The 22,775-nt window shown below is 41.7% G+C and overlaps 6 protein-coding genes across 6 annotated transcripts; 5 read left to right on the forward strand and 1 right to left on the reverse strand.

Moving 5' to 3' along the window:
• Nucleotides 1-1,304: 1,304 nt before the first annotated feature.
• On the forward strand, nucleotides 1,305-2,261 carry EAF01_001599 (uncharacterized protein; the record flags this gene model as incomplete). Its single annotated transcript, XM_038909849.1, has 1 exon — nucleotides 1,305-2,261. One exon carries the CDS (start codon nucleotides 1,305-1,307, stop codon nucleotides 2,259-2,261), a length of 957 nt encoding a protein of 318 aa, XP_038774661.1.
• A 718-nt stretch (nucleotides 2,262-2,979) lies between these two features.
• On the forward strand, nucleotides 2,980-6,401 carry EAF01_001600 (uncharacterized protein). Its single transcript, XM_038909850.1, has 4 exons — nucleotides 2,980-3,233; nucleotides 3,347-5,570; nucleotides 5,623-5,769; nucleotides 5,825-6,401. Exons 1-4 carry the CDS (start codon nucleotides 3,097-3,099, stop codon nucleotides 5,987-5,989), a joined length of 2,673 nt encoding a protein of 890 aa, XP_038774662.1. The 5' UTR covers nucleotides 2,980-3,096; the 3' UTR covers nucleotides 5,990-6,401.
• A 622-nt stretch (nucleotides 6,402-7,023) lies between these two features.
• Nucleotides 7,024-9,774, forward strand: EAF01_001601 (uncharacterized protein; the record flags this gene model as incomplete). Its single annotated transcript, XM_038909851.1, has 2 exons — nucleotides 7,024-9,453; nucleotides 9,586-9,774. The coding sequence occupies 2 exons, from the start codon at nucleotides 7,024-7,026 to the stop codon at nucleotides 9,772-9,774; spliced, it is 2,619 nt and encodes an 872-aa protein (XP_038774663.1).
• A 2,314-nt stretch (nucleotides 9,775-12,088) lies between these two features.
• EAF01_001602 (uncharacterized protein) lies at nucleotides 12,089-13,435 on the reverse strand (the record flags this gene model as incomplete). The annotated part of the gene is made up of 1 exon (XM_038909852.1): nucleotides 12,089-13,435. The coding sequence occupies one exon, from the start codon at nucleotides 13,433-13,435 to the stop codon at nucleotides 12,089-12,091; it is 1,347 nt and encodes a 448-aa protein (XP_038774664.1).
• A 3,789-nt stretch (nucleotides 13,436-17,224) lies between these two features.
• On the forward strand, nucleotides 17,225-17,527 carry EAF01_001603 (uncharacterized protein; the record flags this gene model as incomplete). Its single annotated transcript, XM_038909853.1, has 1 exon — nucleotides 17,225-17,527. The coding sequence occupies one exon, from the start codon at nucleotides 17,225-17,227 to the stop codon at nucleotides 17,525-17,527; it is 303 nt and encodes a 100-aa protein (XP_038774665.1).
• A 1,213-nt stretch (nucleotides 17,528-18,740) lies between these two features.
• On the forward strand, nucleotides 18,741-22,124 carry EAF01_001604 (uncharacterized protein; the record flags this gene model as incomplete). The annotated part of the gene is made up of 9 exons (XM_038909854.1): nucleotides 18,741-20,052; nucleotides 20,101-20,262; nucleotides 20,317-20,386; nucleotides 20,437-20,572; nucleotides 20,622-20,740; nucleotides 20,787-20,870; nucleotides 20,921-21,061; nucleotides 21,111-21,189; nucleotides 21,247-22,124. The coding sequence occupies exons 1-9, from the start codon at nucleotides 19,091-19,093 to the stop codon at nucleotides 22,122-22,124; spliced, it is 2,631 nt and encodes an 876-aa protein (XP_038774666.1). The 5' UTR covers nucleotides 18,741-19,090.
• Between the last annotated feature and the right edge of the window lie 651 nt (nucleotides 22,125-22,775).

A 22,775-nucleotide genomic window follows, 5' to 3' on the forward strand; every position in this document is an offset into this window, starting at 1 on the left:
TTTTTCCAACTAAAGATTAGAGTAGCTGTTGGACAAACCAGGAATATCCATCAAGGTTCTTCCTTTTGTCCAACGGCACGACCTGGAAACACTCATTGATAATGATCCATATGGCTGCACTAAATGTTAATGGATTTTAAAAGAACATGTGCTTTGAAACGAAATACTGGATCGTGTATGCAGTGATTCTTCATTAGCAAAGCAACCTGTAGGTAGACCCGAGTCGACTCAAACCATATCGCCGAAAAAGAAACCAAATTTGCACGGCAAGTCTATCACCTAGCATTGTGCCATGATGCTATGATGGCAATATATGCTGCTAACAACTTGGGCAGTTCTTTGCCGAAATCATCAACAGATTGATGAACTGGCTTGGATTGGTTATGACCCTGGTGCAGTAGAATGTGAATACCAGGTAGTCCTCGAGTCCCCCTCGTAGGGGTAGCAATTGCGATAACATGTTGCTAACGCTTTGAACACTCCTGCTTGAATCATCAGTGTGTATGGAGCTCCTTGTAAAGAGTTTTTATGTGTTCAAACTTTGGTGCAGAGAGTATTGATTACTATAAAAATCGCATGCGTTTATCTTTATCGGACAATCATCGGGTCCTTTTTCATGAGTCGGTGTCGGTTACTTGATTGACTAGCCAACCATCATTTCAGGGGATAACCACTCAACAAACTCATGATCGATAACTTAGATGATTAATAATTAATAAATATCTTTGGAAGGTCATCCACATTGTAATTGCAATCAATAGATACTATAATATATTTACCTCGTCACTTTGCCAAAGATATGGTCATTTTTCTTGATCACTCATAATTCATCCAATCTTCAGAATATTTCGTTTACTGCTTCGATTATTAATCTACCCCTCCATCAATGGAAAACTCCAACTTCAATTTTTAACATCAAACTCAAAGTCCAAGATCACTGTTCACAATTGCACAGTATCCATATATACTAGAATCTAATCTAATCTACCTGTCCTCAGATCCTTTTCAACGGCTTTTCTGTTAAAAGGTATATATGCTCACATGCCTGCTATTTAGTTTTAGCGATGTTACGTCCCAGCCACTTGAATTTTCAATTATCACGGGGACAACCTTCCCAAAGAAATCCCAGCCCTTTCCACGCGTAATTAAAAACATTCCTTCCCAGCCTCCATAAACAAATTGCATGAGGTAGGTGTGTATAATATGATGCATCTCATTATTCCATGTAAGTCCCTCTAATCTCAGATATCAAACCATTGTTCTCGAGTCTATTCCTATCCATATATCTACAAATTGATGCAACCATGCGTCTGAATACTTCCACTTCCAATTTTTTTGCGCTATCCACACTTTTCTTGCTATCATCAGGGCTTCCAGTTATTCAGAAAGATATTATCTCGGTGGAACATGTGAAGAGGGCTTCGTACTCGGTTGTCAATGTTGAGGGAGGTTCTTCAACTTCCGCAAGTAGTGGAAATGGGAAAGCAACTACTGTTATAGAAACAGTCACCAAAACCGAGGAGCCGGCAACAAAAACAGTAATCGAGACCGATTTGACTACAACTACAAATCACATCGTTTCAACTCAGACTGTGAAAGGTTCTGGTGCAACTGAGACTACCTCAGTTACTGTTACACCATCTCCGACCATAGTCGTTAGCGTTAGTTATTCAGTTGTGGATATTTCTGCAGTGACTACTTCCAAATCTTCATCAAAGGAAATATCCACCTCTGCAAGCTCCACTAATTCGGCATCCTCATCTACTTTATCAAGAACGGCAATTACTAGTTCGGAAACCATCATATCTAGTGCGTCAGAATCATCAAAATCATCCGAGTTATTGACAAAAACCACATTATCTTCCCAAATTGCATCCTCAATAACAGCCACGGCGTCAACTTCAACCACACAATCAACCGTATCACCTTTGACTTCTAGCGCTTCTGAATCATCCACTGCAGTCGGATCTTCATCATCGCTGTCCTCGACTATTCCCAGCGTCACCAGCTTGATCACTTCCGAAGCATCTAGTCCTCCTCAAACTCTCGATTCACAGTCAAGCACATTCACCGACGAAACTTCATTCGTTTCCCCTACTAATACTCAATCTTCCTCGCGGGTTCCTTCTTATACGGGAATACTATCGAGTTGGTCTGCTAGTACAGCTTCTTCCTTAGCTACTGCTACTTCCTCCGATAGTGGGAACTCCCTCACTAGCTATCCTTCTTGGAACTCCACGACTGCTATACCTAGAAATTGAGCAAATTTTTACTCGTCACATTGAATGCTCGACCACTCCTTAGTCTTGGAGAGATGCTACACCGCAGGAGAGATTTCTCTTATAAGGAGAAATTCATGATGAACCCACATTGTCTCTCTGGCATTCGGCGGGTGATGGAATGCGATCGTTAGGTTGAGAACCAAGTTTGTGATCCAAACTGGCAGCGCAGAAAATGTGCTTGGTTCTGTATTCATGTATATACATTGGGATGATGTTATTTATTTGGAGTTAAGGAATCATATGGCGCCAAGAGCTGGCAAGCCTTCTATAAAATTGGTTACACGATGGACACAAAGAGACACGCTGTTATATAAGATGTCGAAATTTTAGATAATCAATACTGAAGATAATTAAGATCAATGAACATTCACATGTTAAGAGCTACTTTCGATTGCTCTCGGGGTGGAATAAAATCTTTTGACTGAGAATAATAAGTACAATACAGTGGTGTATTTGACCAACAACAACGCTCCATACTCCTATTAGATCCAAACTTTTTATTACAGAGTATACTACCTACATTAACTTATCAAATCTAGAATTCCGGCCAAGACTAGTGACGCTTTTCGGAGTGCGGATAAACTGTTCATCCGTCAATACATGATTGGACAAAAACAACCCTTGTCAATCAATTGTACATTGGGAGGCTTATTAGCGTTCCTTCCCCCGGAAACTGGTCGTCACCATTTAATCTTCGAATCCTATACGAATATCTGATATCTACATTAATCGCTCAACCATTCACGAATTATTATTTGCTTGGGCTACGAATAATTTCTGCTGCGCAAGCAACTGTACCTGAAAGTCTGCCATAATGGCTTCTCCACCTCAAGTCGTGGAGGATCAGGCACGACTCCTCGAAGATGCCTTGAATGTTGTTCGTCAACAAACGCAACTTATGCGACGATGTTTAGAAAGTCCTGGGAAGCTTATGGATGCTTTGAAGTGCAGGTATGTCAAATAAATTTGGGTTATTTGAAGCTGACTATGTGGTTGCAATGATCATAATGAATGCGCCAGATGGAAATGATCTTGTGCTGATTTGTCCCTTTCAAAACTTGTAGTTCAACACTTGTCTCCGAGCTTCGAACGAGCAGTTTAGGGCCGAAGCAGTACTATGAGTTATACATGGCAGTATTTGATGCCTTGCGACACCTATCCTCTCACCTCAAAGATTCCCATCCCACTCATCATCTCGCCGACCTTTACGAGCTTGTTCAATATGCTGGAAACATTGTTCCTCGACTTTACTTAATGGTAACAGTTGGCACAGTCTATATGGGTGTGCCAGAAGCGCCGGTCAAGGAAATCATGAAGGATATGATGGAAATGAGTCGCGGAGTACAACATCCCACTAGAGGTTTATTCCTCAGATATTACCTATCTGGACAAGCTCGCGAACATCTACCCCAAGGGGATGGTGATGGACCAGAAGGAAATCTGACGGATTCGATAAGTTTTGTTCTTACAAATTTTGTGGAAATGAACAAGCTATGGGTACGACTACAACATCAAGGCCATTCCCGAGAAAGAGAGATGAGGACACAAGAGAGGAAAGAACTTCAATTACTGGTCGGAAGCAATTTAGTTCGATTAAGTCAATTGGTGGATCTGGAAGTCTACAAAAATACGATTCTCCAGCCACTGCTTGAACAAGTAGTGCAATGTCGGGATGTTCTCGCCCAAGAATATTTGCTAGAAGTAATCACACAGGTCTTCCCTGATGAATATCACCTTCACACCTTGGATCAATTCTTAGCGGCTGTATCGAGATTGAATCCTCATGTAAACATGAAAGTCATTGTCATTGCTATGATGGATAGACTTTCTGCATATGCTGCACGAGAATCAGAATCCACTTCTGGAGTAGACCGCGAGAAGTTAGAGCAGGAGGCTGTTACTAAGTTGCTCGAAACAACTCGGCTGAATAAGGAGAGCAAGGCTGCTGAGTCGAAGCCAGACGCAACTCCGGCACCGGAGTCCTCAGAGTCAAATGGTGATCGCCCGTCGACCGAGACAAATGGAGCCAATGCAGACTCGAAACCCAATGAACAAACTGATGATAGTCTCAGCTTAGCTACAACTGAAGCCGATACTCAGTCTGTTACTGAGACAACTGTTAATGATGGTGCCAATGACAGACCAAATGTCGTTCCTGAGAACATCAAGCTGTATGAGATCTTCTTTGACCAGGTAATGCATCTTGTTGCTTCTCAGCGCTTGTCCGTACAAGACACCTTAGCATTGTTGGTGTCTTTAGTCAATTTAGCACTCAAAGTTCATCCCGATCGTCTAGATTACGTCGACCAGGTCCTGAATTATGCCTCAGAGAGGGTTAAAGCATATGCCAACACCCCCGAGTTACATTCTCCAGAGGCACAGAAAAATATTCTAAACTTGCTCCTAACACCAATCAACTCATACGCTTCTATTTTCACAGCCTTATCCCTCCCAACTTATATCCCACTACTACAACTCCAAATATATCCAACACGTCGAGCTGTTGCTGGCGAGGTCGCTCGCACCTTACAAGCCAATTCAACCAAAATCTCCACTATCGCCTCGCTAGAGGGAGTTCTCGAAGTTCTTAAGGTTTTAATCAAGGAAGGCTCTCAACCCCCAGCCAGTTACGCTGGCGTACAGCGCAAATCCGTTGAGACTGATGAAACGATAGAAGAACAGGGATGGTTGGCTAGAATCGTTCATTTAATCCATAATGATGACAATGATACACAGTTTAAGCTTCTACAAACTACCAAGGCCGCTTTTTCGGAGGGGAACGAGCGTGTGAAGTTTACAACTCCAGCTCTCATAACTTCAGCCATGAAGCTTGCCAGACGTTTCAAGGCCAGAGAACACTACGATGATAAGTGGGAGTCACAAATATCGGCTCTCTTCAAATTTATGCATTCAGCTCTCTCAACTATGTATACCCGAGTGTCTGGCTCTGCTGAGCTTTGTTTGAGGCTCTTCGTGGCTTGTGGACAAATTGCTGACCAGACCAATTTTGAAGAGGTTAGCTACGAGTTCTTTGCCCAAGCATTCACTATCTACGAAGAGAGTGTCAGCGACTCTAGGGCTCAATTCCAAGCAGTTTGTGTTATTGCGTCTGCTCTGCATGAAACACGAAATTTCAGCAAGGAGAACTATGATACTCTCATTACTAAATGTGCGCTACATGGTAGTAAGCTATTGAAGAAGCCTGATCAATGCCGTGCTGTATTCTTAGCGAGTCACCTTTGGTGGGCTGTACCTATCGCAGCAAAGGGGGAAACAGATGAAAAGAATGTAAGTCTCAGTTATTACCATCACATTTAGGACAACAGCTAACACATTATAGCTCTATCGTGATGGGAAGCGTGTTCTTGAGTGCCTTCAGCGTGCACTCCGCGTTGCAGATGCATGTATGGATACTGCTGTCTCGGTGGAACTTTTTGTTGAAATTCTCAATCGATATGTCTATTATTTCGAGCAAGAGAATGAAGCCGTAAGTACCTCGATCACAAATAATCACAAAATTACATATCTAACACAATCGATAGGTTACAACCAAATATTTAAATGGTCTCATTGAATTGATCCATTCAAACCTTCAAGGCAATCAAGATTCTGCCACAATTAACGAACCAAGAAAGCATTTCCAACGTACTTTGGATAATATTACTTCTCGAAATTATGAAGGTGTAGTAACAGCAGCTGCACCTTAAGCCACAAGCAAATACCATCTTCTTTCTTTTATTAATAGCTTTCCGAGAGCATGAAATGAATCATACTCGATGTAAATTTATGTGAGATGGCTTGGGGTTATTTGCTTTGATGGAGACAAGAGGGAAAGAGAGAGACCCTGGGTATGATCTTTTTCTTTTTTTTTTTTTTGGAAGCCAGCACTTATGTTTACGAAGACCAAAATAATGCAGCGAATGTTCTTAGATTTTACTTGGCTCGTTTTTAAGCAAAAAAGTGATGGGTTTGATTTAATTGGCAAACATCAAAATAGCTATAGGCTATGTATGTAAGAAGAGATGATAATCGAAATAACTCTGAATATGTGCAATATATACTTCTAATGATCATTGAAACTTGAGATGCAATCTTATGAAAGATTTGCTTGAGTGGTGAGGTACTTGGCTAAATAGAATAGTAACCGAATTTATTCACAGTTTAAGGCATAGAGACCGTCTCTTCAACATCTAGATCATGAATCTTGAATTGTAATGCTTCATTAGTTATTTTGCATGTGTACATTGCTAGGTTCTCATCATAAACCGATTCATAATCTTACATGTTCCTTTCTCCGTATTCTTGCAGATCTGAATCACTGGTGGATTTATCGACAGGGGAAGGTTACCGAAGACGCGAATCCCTTGATAATGAGAGTCCGTGATTGTCTGTGTCGCAGATAACCCATTGACTTTCGAATATGCTTCAACTTTTAAGAAATTAGCAATACTTTGAAACTTCGAGATCATACAATCAGTATTGAAATAACAGCTGGCCTGAAATTTTAAAGAACTACTGGAGGGACTCATAATTCTTTTGGAGAATTTTGTAAATCAAGGAGTTCGAAAGGACATTAATATTTAGAGATCTATCGAACATCCATTGTCCTTCTATACGGCCGCCCTTCGTATTCGCAACCTTATCAATTGACAACATTATCAATCGCCAGCACACAAGTTCAACCACCAAGAGAAGTGGTATCTCTCTTTTCCATATCTAACAAAGTGGCACAACTTTCACAATGCCGGACGAAAAGCACATCTACGAATCTCTCCCCATACCCACCTACTCCGAAGCCATCGGCGAATCCTCTCAGAGCTCAACACCCATAAACCCCCGATCCAATTCCTCCAATGAAACTGCACATCCCGCCGAACGAGAAGGTCTCTTGGGCCCTGATATCGGCGCCAGAATTCCAGTTCCTACCCGCAGAGCTGGTTATCGCCCTCCTCCCACTGAAGATGGCATTTCGAATCGAGGCAGTACGGAACAAGATACGTTTCTAAATCAACATGGAGAACGCCAAAGTGAGGACGATGATGAGGTGCGCAGAGAGATGGAAGAGATGGAAATACAAGATCCGCAAACCGAACAATCGACGTGGGGGAAACGAATGTCGAGTCTTTCCGCATCGTTATCGTCGCGAATACCTTGGATACGGAGGATTGGTTGGCCAAAAATCGATGCGAATTTTTGTATAGTGATTGGGAGGATTTTCGCAATATTGCTCGTTATGGCAGTGGTTTATTTGCTGTTTATGAGTGATTTGTTTTCGAATGCGGCAAACAGGATTGGAGGACAGATGTTCCCTGCGGAAAGCGTGAGGATATTTGTACAGGAAAGTGTTTCGGAAGAGAGAATTATGAGGTGGATGAATAGAATCACGGAGACGGATCATTTGGCGGGTACGGAGGGAGATTATATTTTGGCAGAGATCGTTCAAGAACTTATGGTGAAGAATGGATTGGAGGATGTAAAGATGGATGAATATGGAGTATATCTGAATTATCCAAAGGAGGGAGGAAGGAAAATCGAATTACTTGGCGAAGATGGGAATCCAATTTGGCAGGCAAAGATTGATGAGCCGCAACTTTATACAAACCCACCGAGACAACAGACACCGGTTTTCCATGGACATTCGAAAGCAGGAGATGTTACAGGTCCATTGATATACTGTAATTATGGTTCGCAGGCCGATTACAAACGATTTTACGATAGTGGAATCGACACGAGAGGGGCAATTGCTTTGGTCAGGTATTATGGTACGCAAGGAGACAGAGCTTTGAAGGTCAAGGCTGCGGAACCTTGGGGTTTCAAAGCTGTGATTATGTACAGTGATCCTGCAGATGATGGGTTTACTTTAGGTGATACCGCCCCCAATGGTAGATATATGCCCAAAGATGGAGTTCAACGAGGCGCAGTCAGCTTGATGAGCTGGGTCGTTGGAGATGTTCTTACACCTGGATGGGCAAGCGTCAAAGGAGCGAAACGTGTGTCGAAAGAGAATAATCCAGGATTGACTAGTATTCCTAGTATCCCAATTTCGTGGGGAGATGCGCAAAGACTTTTACAATCTCTTCAGGGGTTTGGAGATGAATGTCCTCCAGAATGGCAGGGTGCAGTTCCTGATGTTAAATATTGGTCTGGAAATCTTTCAACCCCCAAGGTTCATCTAGTTAACGAACAGGATGAAGTTGAGCAACAACCAATTTGGAATGTTTTGGGAAAGATCACCGGTGTTGAACAAAAGGAGAAATCCATCATTGTTGGTAATCATCGTGATGCTTGGGTTTTTGGTGCAACAGATCCTGGTTCAGGTACAGCGGTTTTCCTCGAAGTTATGCATATCTTTGGTGATCTTGTTTCACGAGGTTGGCGTCCACAACGTACTATCGAATTTGCATCTTGGGATGGTGAGGAATACAACCTCATCGGATCTACGGAACATGTTGAAAAGAACATGGAGAAATTACGTAAAGATGCATTTGTTTACTTGAACGTCGATGTAGCAGTCGGTGGCGATACATTCCGAGCAGCTGGAAGTCCAGTTTTCAAGAAAGCACTTCTTAGAGTTCTAGATCGCACAACAGATCCTGTTAAAAACGCAACACTAAGACAACTTTGGGATGAGAGGAAAGCCCAATTAGATGGTTTGGGTGCCGGAAGTGATTATGTCGCGTTCCAAGATATGGCAGGAACTTCTTCTTTGGATTTTGGATTCGAGGGACCGGTTTATCCTTATCATTCTGCGTATGATAATTTTGAATGGATGGCTAGTCAAGGAGATCCTGGTTTTCAGTACCATAAACTTCTAGCTCAAGTATGGGCCCTTCTTATTCTTGAGTTCTGTGATAGAGCGGTCCTGCCGTTTGATATTAGAGCATACTCTGCATCGGTTACTAAATGGGTAATGGAATTGGAAAATTGGGCAGAATCAAAAGGACCAAATCAAGCTGGTAATGTACCTTGGTCAACAGAACCATTGAGGGAAGCAGCATTACAATTTGCGCAAGATTCGAGACGGTTTGAAAAGTTTGAATTGGAATGGGATGGATTGGTATTGGGAAGTGGAGGATTTGAAAGCCCGGGATTGGCAAGTCATAGGAAGAGTCATAATACTCGAATGGCGAATTTCGAAACGCATCTTTTGGATTTGGAGGAGGGTGGTGGGGTATGTTTTTTTCTTTACTTTGGGTTTCCTGTTTTTTCCTCCTCCTTTCACCTCATGTCCGCCCGTATTCCTCATATTCCCCTTCTTCCCCATATCCTCTCATCGATATCACCTACTAACGTCTTAAAATAGATACCCAACAGAACACAATTTAAACATGTAATCTTTGGCCCACAACTCTGGTCTGGATATGATGAAGCATTTTTCCCTGCTATCCGCGATGCGGTTGAAGTAGAGGATTGGGGATTAGCAAAGAAATTGGTTGATAAGACAGCAGATATTATCAAAAAGGCTAGTAGGAAGATGGCGGATGGAAAGTAGGGGATTTTCTAGCCGAAGAAGGGAAAGGGGGAAGTGGTTTAGTGGGAAATACAAATATTATATCAATATTTGGATCGAGAATCAGGACAATGGATGATTCGAGATTCAAAATTTCAGGATTCGGAATGGAAAAACTTTGTTTTGTGTATGCTTTTTGATATCATACAGCGAGCGTTTGGCGTTAGACTCTTTTGTTTTTGCTTTTTTGGTATCGATTTGTTTGCAGTCGTTGGATGGGATTGCATCTAATTGGATCTTATTGAATTGCTGGGAGCGGAGACGCAACATTAAGCAGAGAAACGGAAAAGAGGCTGGTTGTGTATACATTATATTGTAGTGTATGAGATAGACAGGATAGCGTAAGTGATTTGTATATCTACTTACCTACCTATCTGTGGGTTGGATGTTGGAAGTTGGATGTGAATCCGCTTCAATAGAGTTGGAAATCAGAATGGGAGTTTTAAGAATGGGGTAGAGAATATCAATGGTGAATTAATATTTCAATGGAGTTTCTTTGTTGAGAGTATTTATGAGATGGGAGTAGTGAAGTGAGTGGGAGGGGGAAATGAGAGTGGAAATGCCCACACTACTCACCATCTAGGTATCCATTACTGTAATTTCATGTCGTGAGAGGGGTTTAGTGTTCGGTTCTATATACTCTTCTTTTCTGTTCCGCTGGGATGGTGTATTATGGTCATGGGCGATGCTGTGAGACTGTCATACTGTGAGAGGGGGCCACTAGGGAGGTATGAGAGAGGTATGTAGGTGTTTGAGTTTCTTTTCTCTTCTTTTTTTTTCTGGGGCGGGGAGGGGGGAGAGCAACGAGGAAGAAGAGGAGAGATAAAGAAGTCAAGTCAAGAAGAGCAGAGGAAGAGGAAGAGGAAGAGGAAGAGGAAGAAATCAATCTCTAGTCTTTGCAAATCTCGGGATGCGTGTTATTTTCCATGGTATTCTGGTATTCACTCTGTACTTTGGGATGTGTTAAGATCTTGTTTTGTAGTTGAGTATAATATGTATACGTTATTTAAGTATATGTATGTATGTATGTATGTATATATATATCTCTAGAAATCTAGATTTCTATAAACTCGGAAATCTAAAGATCTTATATTTCGTATAAGATACAAGATACAAGATACAAGATACGACTTGAGTTGAGTTGTGTCTTGTAACTTAAATTTTTTGGACTTATGAGATTGAGATTGAGATTATACATTAACTCACTTACTCACCTTATTCACATTGTCTACTTGGGTTAGTATCAACATACCTCAACTCAACTCAACTCAACTCAACTCAATTGATTTCTATTTTATTTACTGGATTTCACTAGAAGCTGAATACCATCAAATCAACACTGGCCTTGTATTAAGTTTTGTATTCACATTTGAATAGATAGGATGCGATATAATATGATACGATACGATATGATTTGAATTGTTTTGTTTTCATTTAATGTGATTTTCTTGATTTGATTTATTGTAATTTGGTTTGCTTTGAATTTCTTCGGTTCTCCTATTCTGCTTTATCCTATCCTACTTACTGCCTCTTTCCCCCTTCTTACATTCTTCATTCTTTTGTCTTCCTCCTCATTCTTCAACTCATTCAATCCAATTCTACTCAACCCAAACAATTTCATCATTCCTCTTTCCTCTTCCCCTCGCCCTTCCCATCCAATTCCCCAAATCCCTCAAAAGCTCATCTCACAAATCATAACCACATCGCAATGCATATACACATCCCTCCCTCCCCACAACCCCTCCAAATCTCATGAAAAAGACCAATACCATCCATCCATAAACTCCAAACTCCTTTTCAACGCCCTTCCACTCCAATCCCAGACCAACCGAGCCCCTCGCCAACCCATCAGAATGCTAAACGCCATCCCATCTCCAAGAAAGAGAAAAGAAAGAGAAAGATAAAAACACCTATTCCCCATACACAAACATAAATATAAACACAAAAAGAAAACCAAGCAAGTAAACAAATCTTCAATCCCCAAACACCGATACACCATTCTTTTCGCTACCAAGCCAAAGATGCATGTATTCCCTGGCCGAAAATTTTAAAACGCCTTCTCCATTGTCCAATACTCAAATCAATACCAATCAAGACCAATGATTTGGATATGCTAAACCAAACAGTTGTGAAATCGAATGAAAAAGGACAAAAATTGACCCGGAAAGATGGAACCACTGTTCCCAAGTAGAGAAACAAAAGAAAAGAAAAAGAGAACATAAGAAATGAACGCTGTAGTGAGGCAACAATCATAATCATGTATGAGTTTCCCATCATATCCCCCCAAAAGTGACATTTATGTCTGTAAATCACCATGTCTAGGACATCCCTCCACATGTTCCGGCTTTGACGATTTTCCCTCATTCATTGTCATAGCCACCTCTCTCTTCGTATCCGGAAGTGGTTCACTAGCAGCTGCAGCCCTATACTCTCTTGCATTCATCCAAGCATTCCCATTCGAATTTCCATTTCCATTTCCATTTCCATTTCCAGTAGTCGATCCCGATAATTCTCTCAAAGGTAAATCCTTACTTTGACTCTCACGTAACTGAGGAGCCACATTTGACGAGCTAACAATGGTCGCTAAAAGCGGTCTCCCATTCGCATTCGTTTCCCGCATTTCTGTTGCCACTTCTGAGTCGCGTATGGGGATATGCTCTGCTTTCCCGCGGGGTTTACTAGTTCCAGCTTTGGGAACTGTAATTGGAGATGGTTTTCTGGATCGTCTCGTGTATCCATCTGAGGAGCTGCAAGAATCTGTCGATGAACTTCTGTTTCGATCGTGTTGTTGTCCTCTGTTTGTAAAAGAACGGATCTCCAATTTGGAAGGAGTTTCTCCACGTTGGACTTTGGCATCGATAAGTTTTTCCGTAACGATTCGTCCTAATGGTTGGCCCTCTGTACCTCTTCGACTACTTCCATGACTACCGGCTCGATTCCTACTAGTACTGACTACTCTCTCCTTACCCTCCATTACCTTCGCCGAAGGAGGTGGTTGTATCATCCATCTTGTTTCTTCTCTACTCCTTGGTGCCGTACTCACAATTGGTGGATGTAAATCGTTCACTGGTGGGTTCCTCGCAATATAATACGACTCTGGATTTCCATCCGATCCATGTCTACTACTAGGTCTCCCATCCATATTGAACATCCTCCCCGCGGATTCCGAAGCCCTTGTAATTGCATCCATAATTCTATGACCCGGTCCATAAGTTTCCCTGCCCCAAAGTTGCTCATCCTCTCGTTGATATCGTTTCCTATTCCATCCCTCTCCCGATATTCGAGATCCTTCTTCAACAACTGTAGGACTGCTACCTGTATCCGTGCTCATCCCCGCACTACTCGCATAACTACTCCCTTGACCCGCTGTATTCAGCCCTCTCTGACTTCCATTCTTATCCTTCTTATTTCCTTTTTTATTCGGTGGACCGGGCCCCATCATGATTTCTTCGGTCCAATATGGATTCGTCGAGAATGGGGAAGGATGCCTATACAGGCCCGGTTGTTCGGTTTCCAAAGCATGTTTTTCGACTCGTTCTCGTTTGGCTTGTTCTTTGGCTTTCCTTCTATGGCTAATCTTGGCGCACGTAGCGCAGGATAATACATAGAATGCAACGGATTGTAGAGCAACATCTATAGACATGGTTTCCTCAATTCTTTGATATGGAGATAGGAGAAGAAACGTCTATAGAATTGTGAAATGAAGAGATGATCTTTGGAAAAAGTTTAACGCATGAAGGTGACGTTGCGCGGTTCACTCATTCTGTGGTTGGTTGCGGCTTGTTTCGAAATTGGGAATGAGAGGATCCTCCACTAGGGAAATGCTGGTTTGAAATATGCGGGATGGGATGGATCCCTTTCGATGATCCCTCGAGAGGTATTGCTTAAAGTGAGTTTTTGGTATTGAATATACAAACAAGTAAATATTGAGTTTTGAGTTATGAGTTATGATTCCCGAGAAATGAACTCTCGTATGAAGTGTATGGAAGTATGGAAGGATGAAAGGTATGATTGGTGGCTTTCGTGGCTGGTAGGTTGATCAAGTAGCCAATCTTAATCCAGCGTCATCAAATGAATTTTTCCAGCACCAATTGAATGTAGGAAGTTATAGTTTGAAGGATCGACAATGACAATGGTGTAACAGATGATTAGACTGGCTAATTATAAGTCGTTTGAATTCTTTGGTGGTCCTCTGTAATTTCTATGTTGATACTTCTTCGAGTCCAAGCGGAAGGGAAGGGAAGGGAAGGGAAGGGAAGGGAAGGGATGAGATGGGATGGGATGGGATGGAATGATGGTGTTGGTGATGGTGAAGGACTCTATTCCGGATAGTCTGTTTGAATGGGTTTGAATAGGTATGATAAGACTTTGGCGGTATGTGTCTGTTCGATATTGGCTCAATTGATTCAAAGTGAAGAACAAGTATGAAACAGAAGAACAATACTAATGAATCGTATTGGAAGTGATGTCAGAGATTCAATTGACCAGACCCAGTTCGTATTTTGTCTGCCCTTATTAATTGAGGGTTGGATGAAAGGTCGGTATGAAAGGTAGTGAATGTAAAAGGATTCCGATATCTTTTTAGTCCCACATACTCTCTCTCGAGTCTCGAGTATATAATACGAATGAACGAACGATTGGATGATGGATGAGTGATGATTGAATGTATAGGTATAATAAATGTATAAGTTAACTACATGAATTAATAAATCCCTCCCTTTATCGATAACCAGGGGTTCAATTAAACGGCCAAGCGATTGAGATCTAGTTGAGGAGGGAGAAACGAGATACAATCTAGTAGCTACCTACCTAATAATGAGTAGTGATGTTTCTCAACATATTTTATTACTCTGATGATCCATTGTGAAATCTATCTCATTTCAATTGGGATAATCGAGAGTGAAGGATGGGGAAACCATAATACACTTCACTCGAGACTCAGCACTTCTCCTCCTCCATGAGACACGGGAAATCGGGTTCAACTCTCCAGTCCGATTAGGTGCGGTACATACTTGGTACTCCATAGAAAGGAATTAACTGGGGGTATGTTATCACCCCTTGCTGCCCCATAATGTAACCTTCGCCACGAGGCGCAATGCAATGGCCTGTTATGTTTCATGAATGGGGGGTGATATCCGAGGTTAAGTTTGAGGTGGTGTTGATGTGTATGAAGAGATGAACTGGAAATTAAGATGTTTAATTCTTGATATCTATTCCACTCTCCTATAGGTTTTGTGTATATCACTGAATCCATCATCATTCTATTCAGACAATCCCCCCCAATCCCAATCCTCAACCCTCACATAAGTATCCAAAACGCAATCCCTCACCTACCCATCCTCGATCCATCTATCCCCACAGAATCCCGTCCATCCACCCACCTAACAGCCTACCTAGATCCCAAATACCTGCTGAGAAAACATACCGAGTAGCAAGTACCCATCACGTCCCTCCCAAGCCCGCGCAATACATATTACTCCGTAGTCCGTACGTACAACTCACCTGCCGTTTTTCTCGATTTCAAACTCCAAGCTTCCAAGACCCCTAATCAGTAATCAACAATCAGTATGGTAATACAAGAACAAATGAAAATACCGAGGAGAGAGACCCTGAATAATTGTCTATCCATATTTGTATCCGCTTTTGAGATATCGGTGAAGTGAGTACGGTAGGAGTACCATACCAGTACCCAGATACCTAGATATAAATCCCAACTTATCCAACTTCCTACTCGTAGATTCAATCTATCCGCCATTGTCATTACAATTTTTTACTCTACCCGCATACCTATCCTATCCTATCCTACCCCGAAAAGCAATATCTACTTAGAATTCCAAAATCCAAATCCAAATCCAAATCCAAATCCAATCTCCAACACCCTCTCTCTGATCTGGAGAGTATTCCAGTACCTATCTACTAGCTATTTACCTACCCGTGGTACAGACTCAAGCCAGATAGTCCCAACATCCACACATGTCGTGTAACCACACACAATCCGAAGTTCTGGTTTGGAATTATAGAACTTTGGAACCGTTAAATTTTGACATTTGATCGGCTGACTTGAGGACCAGTATCAAGAACAACCTGTGGCTATGTGTGTATATACGAGCTAATTCCATTCTATTCAGGTGACGAAGTTCCAATTTTTGATTTCTTTCGTAAATAACTTGTACAAAGTATATCTTTTCGTTACCTAATTAATTCAATATGATTGGTCTGATCGTATTACTGTATATATTCTCACGAGTGCCGGGTAATGCTAAAAATAAGATATAAGGTGTCTGGATAGGATAAGGTAGTCAGGTACCCTATAATTAATGAGCTGTGTTTCGTGATTTTTGAATTATTAGGTTATGAATTCAGGAACTCATATCTAAACCCCCCTCTACTTCGTCAACATCTAATTTATATTGTCCCTTACAATGAATGTACTCAAGTGTTCGAGTATCTAATCCATAGAGGCATCTAACCTTAATTTGGCGGGTTTTTTATTAATACGATACTAGAATATTATACGATTCTATATCAAGAGATAATACATATAGATGAATAAATATTGAACTACTCTCTCGTATTGCTGAGATCTGGATTGGTTACTACTAGATATCTATATATTAATAATAATTATGATACAGTTGGAGTAATGAGGTTTAGTCGTTTGGGGGGAAGGTGGTTTATTTTGTTATTATTTTCTGGCGACGATAGTGATGAAAGTGACGGATAAGAGTGCGATGATGTGAGGATTTTCATTTAGATGTTTAAGTGTGTCTGTATGTAGTTGTATGGGGATAGATAATCATGGTTGCTTATGTCCTGCTGTAGAGTCTAGCATTGCTGGATGAATGTAGGATGGAGGTAAGTTATTAGAGGGATTGTGATGGATATTGGTTTATTGTGCGTGAAATTATCTTCATTGGTGGTAAGTATAATATCGCGAACGGGCAATTGTCAAGAAAGTGTGAGTAAATATACATGTAATTAACACCCTGATATGTACTCTCAGAATTAACTTTTTGTTTTTATATTTGAAGACTCGTTTTCAGCTCAGAAATTTCTGATGGTTAGATATGCAATAGAGGGATACTCATAGAAGTATCTATCATCGCCAAAGTAGTATCACCACATTAGTGCGTTAGCGATCTAGAGAAATAATCACAGCTACCTACATACCTACATACCTATCTACAGTCAGTCATATCCACAACATACCTTCTAACCATTCCTCCATCTCATCAATCCCACCATGTCCCTCTCAACCCTCCAACCCAACGCACTCTACATCGTCCTCTTCAACCGCGGCTACCCCAGCCAACCCGTCGATTTCCACTGGGCACTGTACCTCCATCACGACGCCCAAAAAGACGGTCTCAAATACCACGTGCGAAATCGCGGTGCAGGCTGAACTGTAGATCACGAAAGCACAAAAGGGATTATGAAAGAAGCGCTTCTTGTTTGTCTTGTTCAAATTGCGGCGATTCCTGATGGGAAAGAGGAGTATGAGAATGAGGTGTTTAGAAGTCTGGATGGGACGCTGAACGAAGGGGAAATTACTTGTCGGACGTGGATTTTAAGGGTGTTGGGATTGTTGATGAGGAATGGAGTGAAGATACTGGTATGTGAGAGTATTGAGGGGTTGGAGAGGGAGGTTAAGGATTGGGGGAATAGGTATATGGATGAGGCGAATGAGAATGTGCAGCCGAGACCGGTGGAGGTTTCGAGGGTTTGTGGTTTTTGAGGGTGAGGGTGAGGGTGAGGAGAGTTAGACTTGACTCGACTCGATTCGTATCGCACAATGTTTACAGTAAGAATTGTGATTGAGACCTGGTGGACATTTCAGTGGGATTTCGCTGGACTTCTGCTCGAGCTACCGAATCGAACAGAAATTTGCAGGATGGCGAATACGCGGGTTGATTTCTGAGATGCATGACCGCAGCGTGGTATGTGCGGATATCGAACAGACCGACGGTGAAGAAGTATGAACAAGCACTAACAAGCTCACAATACTCAGAAACGACATCCATACTTCATTAATATGATTCATCATCAACCATCAAACCCATTGCGATTCATAATTATTCAAATTCTAAACAGTACGAAGTACATACCTACATACATACCCAAGTATCAATCCGAATACGATATTATCTAGTTCAACTGTTCATGTAATTCTCTCCATAAGGCTACTTTCATCCGTGCCAAGGAGACTACCTCATCGACTGCGTTAGCTAATCGATCGTTGACTTGAAACTAGTGAGCTATATGTCACATATAATATGTGAGAATAGCGTATGCGCTTTTTCTCGGCTTGTTATTAAATGGCTGGTGTGAATCCGTGTGATGGCTGGTGTGGTGGCTGGTGTGAGGATTTCCGCTGGTAGGGGTTATGGATTGTTTATTGATGATGAGGTGGATTGAATCGGGCTGTGATATTGAGAGTCGTGATTAATGAAATGACTTGGTGGTTTTATAGATTTAAGGAAAGTCCTAGTTTGTAGATGCGGTGGAGTATATGATAAAATGTAAAGGCTCTGGCTGGCGCGTGTATAAGTTGGTGACTATATTAGATCCCGAGTAGAGTATAGTATAGTAAGTCCCTCATTCGATTTGATATAGCCGCTTCAAGGGAACGAGGAGGATATATCGCCAAACTGTAAACAAGATACCATTTCCAATTGGTCAATAGAGGAAATGCATCTCCCACCTCAATCAAATTCGTACTCATACAAGGATTCTTCCATACTTCACATATTACTTCATACATAAATGATCGCCCTTCCCCTGCTGGTCCGTGATTCTAATGGAGAACCTTAAGCCCCACCAGATGCGACAGATACACCATATAATTTCTTTGTATTTGATTACATTCTTGGCGTTGTATAAGCCAAGAGAAATTTGGGGGAAGTGAGAATTTAACTTGTTTTTGATAGAAATGAATGATAATGGTTGTTGTTGTTGTTGTTGTTGTCATCGCCACGGTGACATTTGCTTTTCAGGAAGTAGAAGCTTCTATCTTGTTTTGGATTCTACGTCCCGTGAGAGAGTGAATTGACATTTCTATACCTACCCATCTAATTGCGATCAGAGGGAATCTACTTAGTGAGTAATTCGAGGTTGCACAAAGCATTGTACACGCATTTGGGTCAACCGGTAGGAACGGGGACGGGCCGCACCATTTACTCTAAGAAAAGATCAACAATTTAATCTTCTGCTTCTCCCTCGCGCACATCATCGACGGAAAACACCAATAATCATACATACACATAATCCACAGCTTCCGAATTCTCAGCTCCCATTAACAATGGCAGCTCACTATCGTGACGATATTCTTCACGGAAAAGAGCATATTGATACCCACGCATCCTCGAATCCATGGCGCCACCAAGAATCCACCGCATTTTCTAATCATGCAAACGTCGGAGCTCGAGGAGCAGATGGCAGAAATGAAAAAGAGGATTTGACTAGTTTTCTCAAGAAATCGCGAGTCGAGAGCAAAGGTTCACCAAGTCCGCATCGACCAATTGTTCTAGCTGGAAATGTGCAGGCCGAGGAATTCGAAGCTGCGAGGAGGCAACAAGAGGAATTGGAACATATTGACGCTCTGAATGGGGTGCAGAGGACAGGCGCCGGGGCAACGGTGAAGTGTGGTCCGTTGCTTAATTATAGACGGATGGAAAATGATGTTTGGTTTGGAAGTGTGTTGATTGTAGTTGATTCGCATACGGTGAGGCAAGACGCGGTACCGGAGTTGAGGTTACGGGTTCAAGAGAGAAGACAGGCTACACAAAATGGTAATGGGACGGGTATTGCCACTGGGAATGAATATTTGAATGGTCATGATCAAGCGCCTGGGATTATTAACGGGGTAGATTATTCTGATAACGTGAACCCGACACAAGGATCAAATGGCAATATCCCACAACAAAATGGAGTGTCCGATACTTCCAGCGATTTGGAAGAAATCAAAGTTAGAGGAGTTAAGCTTTATGCAGATGTTGCGAATACTTTCTGGAGATTTCAGATTCAAGTCCCAATGCTACAAGAAGAACTTCAATGCGAATACACAATTCCCGGTCTCACATTTGCTCAAGGAGGAAAGACGGATAGACAAACCTTTTTCGTGCCAGCGGTTACCGAGAGTATGAGAATCATGTTTCATTCTTGTAATGGATTCAGTGTGGGAACAGATGAGGATGCCTATAGTGGTGCTTGTCTTTGGAGAGATGTTGCACGACAACATGAGAAAGCTCCTTTCCATGTCATGTAGGAATATTCTCGACCTCGAAGCGGATACAAACTGACAGTCGATAGGCTTGGCGGTGGAGACCAGATTTATAATGATGGAATTAGAGTCAATGGTCCTCTGAGAGCTTGGACTGATATCGGTAACCCTATCAAGAGAAGGGAATATCCTTTTCCCGAACAGTTGAGGAGAGATTGTGATGATTATTATGTCAAGAACTATATTCGCTGGTAAGTCAATAGTTGGAGTAGAAGATCTAGGGTACAAAATTGACTAGGATACAGGTATTCCACAGAACCTTTTGCTGCGATGAATGGAAAGATTCCTCAAGTCAATCTTTGGGATGATCATGATGTAGGTGTCTTTTGTCCCATGATAAACTTAGAAACTAATCAATTTAATAGATTATTGATGGCTTTGGTTCATACGTTGATGAATTCATGCGTTGTCCCGTTTTCCGCGGTATTGGTGGTGTTGCTCATAAATACTATTTACTCTTCCAGCATCATCTTCCACCTCCGGCATCTACATTCACCACTGGTGCGTTTTTCTCTGGACGATTGTTTTGTCACACACTAACATTTCTCAGATGCACCTCAGACTATGTCCGCGAACGGAGGCGGAATTGACCCACGTCAAATAGAAAACACTTATGTATTAGAGAATGATGTTCCTGATCCAAGTTATATCATTGGTGATAGCCCTGGTGTAAGTGATTTCGCGTTGTCTCATGGATCAAGCTGATCATTTGCAGCCATATGTAGCAGAGCGCTCCCGTAGCATTTATGCAAGATTGGGCGCAAGAGTTGCTTTCTTTGGTATTGATGCTAGAACAGAGGTAAGAAGTCACAATTCTCAACCACGGTAATATATTGATCTTTGATCTAGCGTACACGTCATCAAGTGAACTATCCAGAAACATACAAGAAAATTTTCGATCGTCTTAGAGAAGAACTTGCAGCCGCAAAAGATTCTCCAAGTCCTATTCAACATCTTATTATTTTACTCGGAATTCCTATCGCTTACCCAGTAAGTCTTATACTACAATCTTAATATGCTCTAATACTAATATTTGTAGCGTTTGACATGGCTAGAGAATATTTTTTCGAGCCCCTTAATGGGCCCACTCAAATTTATGAATAAGCGATTTGGATTTGGTTAGCGATATTTTGTATATCCATTTATCTATAGCACTTGCTAACCCTCATTGCTAGGTGGAAGTTTCTTCAATCATTTCGATGGCAGTGTAGATCTTCTTGATGATCTCGATGATCATTACACAGCACATACCCATAAAAAAGAACGTCACTACATTGTCAAACAACTTCAATCCCTCGCATCCGAATTCTCAGTCCGTATCACCATTCTCGGTGGCGACGTACATCTCGCTGCCGTTGGACGTTTCTACTCAAATCCTCATTTGAAAATCCCAGTTTCAACAGATTACAAGTATATGGCAAATATCATTTCTTCAGCAATTGTTAATAAGCCTCCTCCGCAAGCAGTCGCGAATCTATTGGCCAAGAGAAATAAAATTCATCATTTGGATAAAGAGACCGATGAGACACTATTAAGTTTCTTTGATAGAGATCCAGGAGATGAAAAGAAAAGTAGTAAGAGTAATACTGTTACAATGCCAAGTCGAAACTGGGCAGTGCTCACAGAAAACCCATCTTCCTCGGCATCATTTTCCATTCCTCACCCCAACGAAAATGGAGAAATACCCATCGACTCCTCCTCAGGACCCTACGATCTCCCTCCTTCCGAAACACCAAAAGATGGACACTCCCCCCTCCACAAGGGTGAACAGGGCGCAGGAAGCGCATATAAATCAGCGGATCCGCAATTTCACGGCAAGAGCGCAGATGGAAGTTTGGATGTGGTGATTCGAGTCGAGATTGATCAGCATGATGCGGAGGGAAAGACGAGGGCGTATGGAATGAGCGTACCGGTTTTGAGATATAAGGGACAGCCGTTGGTGGTGGAGGAGGGGAGGAGGAGTTGGGCTGGGGGGAGGAGAAGTTCGAGGGAGAGGAAGAGTAGGACTTCTGTTGCGGGGAGGGGGGGGAGCGCGGGGAGAGAGGGGGTTTAGATGTGAGGGGGCTTGTGGGTTGAGGAGGGAGGGGGGGGAAGGATGAGTGGGTGGGTAAGGGATTAATGATGAGGATGCCGGGAAAAGGGATTGTTGAGTAGTTGAGGGAGAGATATGATATGTTTTCAGAAGAACGGATACGTATGTTACGTTGATAATAGTATATCCATGTCCATGGACTGGATTGGACGGGTTGGGGATTTTTTTGATACCAGGATTGCGATTCTTTCCTCTCTTCTCTCTTAATAATTGTATTTGTAATTAATTAAATATTGTATCGTTATTATTATTGTCACTGGTATTGTCATTGGTATTGTCATTGGTATTGTCATTGGTATTGATTGTCATTGGTATTGTCATTAATATTATTATTAGTTTTATTATTGGTATTGGTACTGCATAAGTAGTGATACTTGATCAGTCATCTGCTACGAGTTATTTGTCACTTCTTTGTATTTTTATATCTGTATACCTGCATATTTGAAAATCAACTCAAGCTTTTATTAGAGAAATCTCATGGTAGATAGCTAGGTTTTGAGATTGACATTTTGATTCTTTTTCTTTAAGACTAGTTGATTAATAAGAATGAGAGAGAAATGAAATGAAATGGTATCTACAACGCCGCCGATGCAAAAATAGAGCAAGAACTTT

This window comes from Botrytis porri (genome assembly GCF_014898465.1).
Source record: "Botrytis porri strain MUCL 3234 chromosome Unknown BPOR_002, whole genome shotgun sequence".
NCBI classification, from domain to species: Eukaryota; Fungi; Ascomycota; class Leotiomycetes; order Helotiales; family Sclerotiniaceae; genus Botrytis; species Botrytis porri.

What these genes read in the sequence shown, in the direction of transcription:
- EAF01_001600 (XM_038909850.1), top strand. Translation starts at nt 3,097, where the DNA reads ATGGCTTCTCCACCTCAAGTCGTGGAGGATCAGGCACGACTCCTCGAA. An exon ending in ATGGATGCTTTGAAGTGCAG is followed by an intron (nt 3,234 to 3,346) that starts GTATGTCAAATA and finishes CAAAACTTGTAG; the next exon opens with TTCAACACTTGTCTCCGAGC. An exon ending in TCGAGCAAGAGAATGAAGCC is followed by an intron (nt 5,770 to 5,824) that starts GTAAGTACCTCG and finishes CACAATCGATAG; the next exon opens with GTTACAACCAAATATTTAAA.